General features: G+C 37.0%; 1 protein-coding gene across 2 annotated transcripts in view; it reads right to left on the bottom strand.

The window, feature by feature from the left end:
- Positions 1-4473: 4473 nt before the first annotated feature.
- Positions 4474-10605, bottom strand: part of GSPT1 (G1 to S phase transition 1) — a 42065-nt gene continuing 35933 nt past the window's right edge. For both annotated transcript variants that reach the window (XM_075010324.1, XM_075010323.1), the window contains exons 12-15: positions 9262-9435; positions 8207-8296; positions 7357-7525; positions 4474-4952 (exon numbers count right to left, since the gene is read on the bottom strand). In XM_075010324.1, coding sequence (XP_074866425.1) covers positions 4900-4952; positions 7357-7525; positions 8207-8296; positions 9262-9435 — 486 coding nt within the window. In that variant the 3' untranslated portion in view covers positions 4474-4899. The remainder of the gene's footprint in view (positions 4953-7356; positions 7526-8206; positions 8297-9261; positions 9436-10605) is intronic.

Genomic DNA, 10605 nt, shown 5'->3' with positions numbered 1-10605 from the left:
CCCTATCAAACTTCATCTAATACAAAACTTTGCATCTTTCCTTCCAAACCCTCTACCCCCTCCAATGGTGTGGACACTTATCTTCCCCGTCACTCAGGCCACATCTACTCTAGAAGTATTTGTCGAAAGAAGCTACCATCAAACGCAATGTCCCGACAAAACTTTTGTCAACAGATTGCGTCTACACGTAAGTGATCTTTTGATCCTCTCTGACAAAAGGCCCCTTCATCCCCATCCCCAAGCGTCTACATAGCTTTTTGTAGACAAAAGCCAGAGACTTTCTTCAAAACACCTTTGCAGAACTGATTCAGATCCTTCTACAGCAGTCAACCTGTGTTAAGTTATTCAGTGCAAGTCAATGAACCAATCAGAACATTTAGAAGATCATGTATCTACTAGTGGAGGAGCCGTGGGTGTGGAAGGTCTTTTGTTCTATCCCTTATTCCATAGTATTATATTATCCAGGGAACAGAACTACAAGCACTCATGTCCTTTTGGGATCCAAGTATTGGGCCAGTACAAGCCTTCTCACAGCTAAAAGATCCCATTATGTTCCCCTCCCTACAGGGGGAAGGAATGGCAAGGATCCACTGGGCTCTGGAACCCAAATAATTATAGAGGCCAAATGCAAAGAAAACAGGCAGGTGGGGTGGTCATAGGATTTAAATAAGGGAGCCAGAAGAGGACTCCAAGCAGAGAGCCCTGGACAGTGCCCTTGGGTCCCAAAGGCATTGAGGGAGCTGGTGGACACCACCCAGAGGAACTCTACCTGGATGCATGAACAGATAGAGGAGTGAAAGTAGGCCCCATAATGGCAGTCCACCCCACAGCCAACCTCATCTCCTTGGTCTTCTAAATGGCCATCTTGACACAAGCACTCCAGTAGTAGGCAGTGGTCATATAGTCTGGAGGAGCAGAGGTAACTTTCATCTTTTTAATTCTCCATGTTTTTCCATTTGATTGCACTACAAGAAGAGGTTAAAAGCTTGACTGCCTGAAGGTAGTTTAATGAAATCCTAATAATCCTTGCAAGATATTTTGCACCCAGTCTCTTGTGCCCCTCTTGCTTTCCTCCATTCTGCAGTTTTTTTTAGCAACAGCAGTCCAACTAATTGTGGTGCAGGCATCAAGAATGATATTTTTAACATGGAAAATAGGCTTAAATAAGGCATTATATTCAGATATCAAGATCCTCCAAGATATGCATCAACCAAGTCAGAAGTTATTTTTGTTGGATATTAAGAATAGAAGCAGTGATAACTTCTCCACAGGGGAAAATTAAACTGGCTTGGTCTACAGCACGCTGACATAAATTAGGAACCTGCTGCTCTCCTTCCTATCAACAACAGCTACCCAACAATGAACACTGTTGGTATATTTTTCCTTAAAGGGTCCCACGTGGGGACTGTAAAGAAGCAGATTAGGTCGACTGACTTTTTAAATGAGCAAGTTTCTTGGAGTGATGGGTGGGAAAAAAAATATGAAGTCTTGTGTGCAAAAGACATTATCTGGTCAGGTTTTGACAAGACTACCGGAACAATCTGCACTACAAACAAAAAAGGCAGGATGTAACATTTCTTCAGACTTCTGGAAATATTCACCATCTTAAAAAAACACGGTCTGATTGGCATAATATTTAATAAATTGGTGGCTGCGATTATTCATCAAGCAATTGTATGCCATGGAAAAAATTCTGCAGGGTGGTCTCAAGCCACATTATCCTCAGAGATCCTTGCAGAATAAACTCCATAAAGCATCTAGTTTTCCAAACAATTACCGCCCCCAGTGGATGGCTAGGGCCTCTGAATCAAACAGTTAGCTTAACTATGCATCTGTAAATTGGTGCCAACAAATGTACAGCAATTTCTGTCTAAGAGCAAATATGACCAAACGCGTATTACATACTCTCAATTAAGTGGATGATTAGCATTAGCATGCCAATGGTGTTATTTTGTATGGCGTCAGCTTCCTATTATAACTAAAAGGAAAGAATCAACGGTCATTTTTCATGTTACAGAATAATCAAGACTCTGATACTACATGTAAAGGTTTTTTACATTTCATACATCAAGGCTTTCAGTTCAAGAACAAAATATTTTAACAGATAAAAATATTATACAGACCTTACATTGTCATTTCCTTGCACCCAGTTTGACCCTTCATATCTTAGTCCACAATTTTTTTGCTTATGGATGGAAAAAATCCTTTATTTTTTTCATCCTCAAAGTAGTATGCCATGTATTTTGACAGAAGAAAATAATTCAAAATAACAACTGTTTAAAAAATTTTATTACACCATGGAACTTATTAGCAAGTAGTATTTATTTCAAAACAAAACAGCTGCACCGTTCCTTTTTCCTTATCTAAATTGAGCCCATCAACTGTAAAAAAAAACTGCACTAGCAAGAATGTTGCATGAAGATTTAATGAAGTACATTAAACTTGTGCAATTTGAGGAAGTTTCAAAAACAAACAAAAAAGAGTCAGTGGTCAAAGGATAAAGATAGCTAGCCATATTTAGCTCTTAAATCTAAAAATGAAGCCAATTGACCTGCACTTTTGCTTTGCACTTTGCTTTTAATATAGTTAAAGGTTGTGAACATATTCAAATAGAACACCTTTCAACCTTAGGAAAATTTGTATTGCTTTAACAAGAGCTACAACCTATGATTCAACATATTGTTACTGCACTTTAATCTAAATCAGTTTCCCTTATCGTACAAGGCAGTTTTAATTGTATTTATGTAAGTAGGATTCAAATGCGAGAAACTTATGATGGAATATTACAGAAATCCTTGACAGTTCCATGTACCTGTTAAATTTCCATCCATCAATTGATTTTCAGGTTTCAGTGATTAATCTATTTTCAATCCATGACCAAACTAATATTTAAGTCTTCATTGTAAGTTCATTCAAAAGTGGTAAGTCAGGCATCTGGTGTTTTAGCTGCACTTCAACGCTTTTTAAAACCAGAACCTTACATTAGATACTACCTGAACTGTCAATCCTCAAAGACAGTTTTAATAAAGAGAGAATTTCAAAAGCATAAGCATGTAAGGAGCCAATTTAGATACTTGAGAATTTTTAGTCAATCCAGGAAAAAAAACAAAAAGCTTTGGAAGAATTTCCTTGACTAATTTTTAATAAATGTTTTAAGATCCAGGTGTTTTGTTGTTTCCTTTTTTTCATTTAGTTGAGGAAAAAAGCTTGTTTATATTTCATCTAAAGCTCTAATATTTCCCAGAAAAACAAAAGCCCAGAGATTTGCAGACTTAATAAAATTTATTTAAATTTCATGCATTATGGTAGCTACAAGTGTAATCATATGAAATTGAAGGACAATAACTTGCGCTGTCCATACAATGTAGCCTTAAGTGAAATGAATGGGAATTCCACAGTTACAAAGAAACAAAAAGGATAAAACTGTTTAAAATTTTGAGGTCTGTAAGCTGGAACAGTTGTGTGACTGTCAGCTTCTGGGGAAGTCAAGGGCTCACCACTATTTAATTTTACAATTGCAAAATAATTAGTTTAAGAAAAAGTGTTCTGAAGAATCTCTGAAGTTAACCCTTCAACCTAGTAATGGAGATTTCCATTAATACTTTATATATCTCACATTTCCCATTCACCCTCTTTCTCATTGTTCAAACCAGGATGGCAACAGGAGATAGTCCACTTTTACCTACAACTATGTAGGGTTTTAATATGTAGCTCCTTTGAGTGATACGGAGGAAGCTTAATTTTAAATTGGTTATTCTCAAGAAAGCTCTTCACCAGACTACAAAAGCTTAAATGGTCTTGATATGCAAAAATTTAAAGACTGTACTTGATTCCGCACCTCAAATTTCAATATGTGCAAACAGGGCCTTAAATAGTTTCACCCCCTCAATTCAGAGAAATCCTTAAAACAGCAGGGATTATCCAGCCTTCTAAGTTAATGACAGAATGAACTCAGTAACTTGTGGAACTGGCAATTATTAAACCTGACCCATCTTTGAGGAAAAATATCTAGCTCTTATTATTGCCACAAATACCATGGTTTTGCGACTTCCATTGATTTACTGGTTGTTAGCATTTTCAGAGGTTAAGAATTTGATTTTGCTGTACTTTTTATAAAGACACAGTATGTAGATCTAGCAATTCAACCCACTTTACGGAGTCTAAGAAATCACATTAAGTCAACGTAGGTGTGCTGTAGATATAAACCAATGTAAAGCTAATGAAGTAGTACCATATTTCCATAAAGGTATTTAATTCAAACAATGTATTAAACACCAATAGGATGGGGGGGAAAAAACCAAACTTGCTCAATTGTCTAATTGCCTCTTCTAAAATCTGGGGGAAGTTGAAGTTGAGTTTAGAAAACTCCAAGTAAATCGAGTATTTCAAAACTTGGAAAGTTAAAAAGCTAATGCAGCTGTGTTACATCTGGATAAAAAACATTATTCAAAACAATTCCAATACCAAAAAGGATTTCAAATTGAATAGTTTATTAACATGGTAGTTGTCTTTGTAACATGTGCACACACACTCACGCTGAGTGATCTGCCTGGAAAAATAAGGTCTTAATATGCCAGGGGAAATTAAACATTAAAAATCCTTTAGGTTTTCATAATTATAGGCAATTACGTCCACATCACTTACAAAGCTATTGCCAAATCTTTGCAAGGAAGCAAATTTGGGAGAAAAAGCCCCTCTTTTTGGGAAATTCAACAGTGGCATAGCAGAGCTCTCAATATGAGAAAGCTGACATAATGTGGACCTTTGCTGTGAAATTTGTCTTTGCAAAATATGGGGAGAAGTTTATCAATGGGCAGAAAATAAAGAAGGCGGTGTGAAGTAGGCTTTTGCAGAGTCAATTTTCCTCACAGTATTGTGCAGGGTCATCAAGAAAAATGCTTAGTCCTTCTCTGGAACCAGTTTCAGAACTTTTCCAATTGCAATGGTCTTACCTAAACCAAGAAGAAAGATGCTTTTATTAAGGTCTTCATTGGTGAACAATGCATCTACCTCTAGAAGTGTGAAAGCTTCTAAAACATACAGATTCCTCATGGTGTCAGAAATAATTACGTTGATTAGCGGATATTTTTCATGACAAGAATACAACAGTGGGTTAATGGGAGCAAAGGTGCCACTTGCAGGAAAAAAAATCAGCATAGCACAAAGACTAATCGGTTCAACATTTCTCTGAACTTCTGCTTTCAGAGAGAGGCATAAGTGCTTTATTTATGCTGTTTCAGCTTGTACAGGTACATTTCAGGACACGGGCATACCCATGAAGAACTTAAATCATCAATCGGGGCAGCTTTTAAAGAGCAAGAGCACATTATTTCAGAAGTAATTCCTTATGTCTTGTTATGAATGCATGCAGTTGAATGAATAGCAAAACACATTGTCTCAAGTCATAAGATTTTGTGACCATAAGGCAATTTCTGTCAGGTTAGTGAAGTTATTTGGAAATACCATGTACTTCTCCTTATCTGAAGTTCAGCTAGCAGGTGGAATATTAGTGAGCCCTGCTACAACATCTACTTCAAGCTAGATGGACTTTAATATTAAAGTCATTTTTATTTGAAGGTGATGTCACAGGAAACTTTTGTGCAGGTGTTCAATACTATCGGCACAAAAAAAAAAAACAAACCCACACACACTGGTGGGAGAAAAGGGGAATTATTTTTGAGTGTAATTCCAGCAAAGTTTGCAGTATTATGCCTCACAGGATTCCTGTCCCTCAGTTTGATTTTCTTGACTCTTAGAACCAAAAGCTGTTAACTTGGATATTTCATCATGAAAAAATAGCTAAAGAACATACAACATGTTTTAAATTTATTGTAGTAGCAAAAAGAAACCAAAACCAAAAAAAGTAGTAAAGACTAAGAGCCAAACAGAATAATGCTGCACAGGTTCGTGAACAGTGGGGATGTGGCATAAAAGAAGATTAAGCTCTGGGCAGCCCATGACTATTTTTTCAAAAGTTTTGGAAGATGGAAGCTCAGAATTCCAGTATGAACCTGCATTTTTTGCTCACTGGTGATGAAAAACAATTGACATCATGTTTTCAAGTTTAAGTGACTTCAACCACTATCATCTAGAAAACACAATTTCAGAACAACCTGTTTATGTGGAAGATGGGAGAAATTCTTGGGAAACCATTTACTTTTCAACTCAGCTGCTATCAACTCCTGACAGGCATAACTCCATGAAATGCTAATATATCCAAAAATGCTGGTATTTTAAGGGGTCACATTTTGTTGTCCACCATTATATTTCTTAAGTGGCTGTTTTTATTAAAAAAAAGCCAAGCAATGACATTTAGCTAGTCTGATGAGTAAACAACAAGTAAATAGAATGGGGATCTGTACGAAAAACCAGCTCCTTTTAGGTCCATAAGCAACTCACAGCCATACAGAAAATGGAAGGTCCCTTTGTGCTACACGCTTCCTTTTCTCAACTTCAAAAATTCAGACACTTATGAACTTAAAAGGGACAAAGCCACAGGTGTCCTTCCACTTAACCTCTACTTCAGAAACTGTAACGTGAACACACCGAGTAACTCTGGATTGTTACTGTAAGTTATCTGTCTGGGTGTACTGGTCTTCTAGGAGACAGACTAATTCAGACTGACCTTCTTACAAGCTTTGGTACTACTGGTTACAGAATACAGGACTTTTCTCAAGATCTGAGGCCAAATTTCAGAGACTAATATTGTGAAAGTAATGAAGTCCAGGAAGCAACCTGTCCCTCAAAGACAGAGAGATATTGTAGCTCCTAACGTATCTTAAAACTTTTGGTTATGAAAAGGTAAATGGGCTAATATTTGGGCCACTGACTGCTAAAGATAGACATGAAGTCCTATATTTTACATTGCCACCAAACCTCCTAAGCCTACAACTACCCCCTGGAGAAGTTGTTGAGCTTTAGAAAACAAGAACCCTAGTTTCCTGTTAAAGAGGACTTGTACAGTAATATTATGCATAAAATTATTACAAATGCATTACTTTAAGTCAAATAAAGTATCTTTATGTCTTGAGTACCACTCTAGGATGTGTGGTTGAAGAGATGAATGATTGATTTTTATTCCTTTTTTTCCCATAATGCACCTATCAATTTTAATTTGCAATATTTGTGAACGAGCTTCTATTTTCAGCAGCAGCCCTCTAGTCTCCTCTCTATACACTGTACAATGGCATAGCTGTTTTGCATCGGGAAAAATAAGGAACATTCTTCTAAGTACTGCAGTTAGAAAAGGGACTGCTAGTAGTTCCATTTCCAATTTCTCATTTCAGTGTTTGAGATTTCTTATGTAATGAGATGGTGTATACACATGAATTTTAATAGTTGCACAAGTACTCTTACCCTCATCTCTTAAAGTAAAACGACCCATCTGAGGGAACTCTTTGAATGTCTCAAGGCAGATGGTTCCTGCTGTCCTTAAACGGGCAATGCATACTTGATCTTGTTTCACAAAACGTGGTCGCGTCTTACTTTTTTCTCCAGATTTTTTGTCTACCAGGCAGATTAAGGCCTTCACAAGAACGAGAAGTTTTAAGTATTAGCAAAATAGTTCACTGAAAATTGTATTTTCTACTCGGAAACAAAGCATCAGTATTCACCAAGACCCTTCAGAAGAAGTACTCTTTATTTGAAATTTAGTAAATTTTGAAAAAGGAACAGTGGCTCATGAGACATGTGGCATCACAAAACCTGATGCCCAAATAAATCTGTTAGTCTCTAGGGTGCCACACAACTCTTTACTGTTTTTGCAGATACAGACTAACACAGCTACCCCTTTGAGACTTGCCCATGAGACTCACTGCCATCCTACCATCAACTTTGATGAGCTTATAACCCTGATTTCCCCCCACAAATGTCCCTCTTCCTTGTTACTACAGGGAAAGCAACAAAAATAGAGAAATGGACTATACCTGGAATACAGCAAAACTGACATACAAAATGCTGTCAAATGCACAAAAAAACAAAATTTTAAAAAGAAAGCTATCCCTTTTTTGGGTGAAAAATGTTCAGAAGATTTACATTAATATTTACACAAGACACTTATTTGCTGTGTTGTAGAAATGTGCTAGTACATGAAGATCCAATCCAGACTGGAGACCTGTAGTGCTATTTTCTTTACAAACAATTGGAAAAAAAGCTCCTGCTCTGAAAAGCATGCAGTCTTTAAATTAAAGCATTAATATAAACTCACTGTTATCTCAACTTCTTCAATACAGGTATGAATGTGCAGCACTGCATTATAACCAGGGCAGATGATGGATTTGTGCTCAATTATCACAATCTGTAAAGTAACACAAATTTAATATAACTGCATTTCTTACATACTGTATTCTAAAGAGGCAGAGGCAAACCAGTTAAGGGCTGACTATCATGCATCTTTATCTAGACCTTCATACACATAGCATGTAACATTCACTGAATACAAATTTTCAGAAACAATTAAGCTTACACTCTTACGTGACCAGAAAAATGACAATGTCTTACAATATGGAAGAATGCTTATTGAAAAACAGCTGGCCCATAAGTAATAGAAAATAGGAAAACAGAAAAAGGAAAATAGAATTTTGCTTTAAGATTAGGTATTTCTGAAACTTCAAGTAAAATATTCATATTCTCAAAAAATCTTGTACATGTATTTTGTAGCATTGATTTTACATCTTTGATTGACATTAAAAAAATCAGAGTGGGGTTACACCACAGTAGATATGAAAATTTTAACGACATTTCATATGGGCTGTGTCTACACTAGCTCTCTACTTCGAAGGGAGCATGGTAAGTAGGGTGTCAGGAGATTATTAATGAGGTGCTGCGGCGCATATGCAGCACTTCATTAAGCTAATTCTCCCTCGTGGCAACTATGAAGTGTTAAACTTCGAAGTATTGGTTCTCGTGTAGCCGCAGCTAACCCACTGGTACTTCAAAGTGCCTGGGCAACTTCTAAGTCCCTTCACTCCTCAAAATTTTGAGGAGTGAAGGGACTTGGAAGGAGCGGCAGGTAAGCCTCAGCTACACGTGAGCCGGCACTTCAAAGTTTAATACTTCGAAGTTGCCGCAGGGGAGAATTAACTTAATGAAGTGCTGCATATGCACTGCAGCACTTCATTAATGACCTCCTCGCACCCTACTTACCATGCTCCCTTCGAAGTAGGGAGGTAGTATAGACACAGCCATGGTATATTTTAATTTAGTGTTACTCATTAGGCACAAGAACCAAGGAATTACAGAACTGTATTTCAGATAGTGTACCTGGGCATCAAATGTGCGTCCAGAATGACAAAGGTTATTAGGATCACAGAGTATAAATCCTGGAAGGATCTCCTCCTCTTCAATTCCTTTCAGTCTAATCTTCAGGTTTTCACCTGGGGCTACAGAATCAGTTTCTACATCATCAGAAAGGATTCCAAGAACTTCCACGTTGTGCTTAAAGAAAACAGGATTCAGGTTTTCTGATACATTAAAATGTTTTACTTAATGCATGCCAAACAAAAACAAAAAAAAAATCACTTTAATACAAAAATTGTCAGCTACACCTCTGCATTAGCTTCTCCAATTTAAATATATGTGCTACACTAAGGCTGTGTCTAGACTAGCCTGTAACTTTGAAGGGGGCATGTTAATTAGGGTGTTGGAAGATTATTAATGAAGTGCTGCAGTGCATATGCAGCACTTCAACAGGCAAAATCTCCCTGATGGCAACTTTGAGGTGTGAAACTTTGAAGTGCTGGCTTGCCCGTAGCCACAGGTACTTTGAAGTCCCTTTACTCCTTGAAGGAGCGCGGGCACTTCTAAGTACCCGCGGCTGACCCACAGCTACACGCAAGCCAGCACTTCGAAGTTAATATAAAACCAGGATGTAGGTTTATGAATATGTTCAATCAAAACATCACAGTCTAATTTACTGACATTCCTTTATACCACAAGCTTGTCATTTGATCTCATGCCTTCACTCACCAGTAAAGACCCGTGGGGATAAAATTAGATTAATCTGAGGCCGCACGTACATGAAAGAATAAAATAATTCATCCTGCCCCTCAAAAAGTAAAAGGTTTAGTACTGTTCACTTTTGTACTCTCTTAGCAAATTACTGCCACTAACAGGAATCCATGTCATTTGGAATGTAGGACACACTAATGTATGCAAATTTTATGTTTATGATAATATGCCAAAGACTTTTGCAACTTCTCAACCTCTCATTACTAATTCTTTTACAGAGTTAAACTGGTGTTTGTCACTTAGTAGTTGTATCACAGTTTTATCATGAAAAGAAACAGCTATTTAAAGTACCTTAAGCCAAAAGGTACAAGCTCATATGAGAATTACATCTCAAATTAGTTCTTTAAATTGTTGAATCTACTATTCCCTTCTCCCTCTCCCATGGTGAAATAATTGTTCAAGTTCAATGTAAGTTGTCTTTTAAAATAAGCTTTTCTTAACCACTTGCAAACAGAAGTGCCAAGCAGAAGAGTTCAGAGAAGCACTCGGTTTTCACCAAATAGGTAAAATTAAGTTTTACAAGAAAAATATTTTTACAAATGCATTTGATTTTTTAGAACTTTTCACTACATTTTGTGTTTTACTCAAATTTCATGA

The sequence above is a fragment of the Carettochelys insculpta genome, chromosome 16 (genome assembly GCF_033958435.1).
Source record: "Carettochelys insculpta isolate YL-2023 chromosome 16, ASM3395843v1, whole genome shotgun sequence".
NCBI classification, from domain to species: domain Eukaryota; kingdom Metazoa; phylum Chordata; order Testudines; family Carettochelyidae; genus Carettochelys; species Carettochelys insculpta.
The sequence above is the reverse complement of the archived record's forward strand: the minus strand, read 5'-3'. Positions and strand labels throughout refer to the sequence as shown.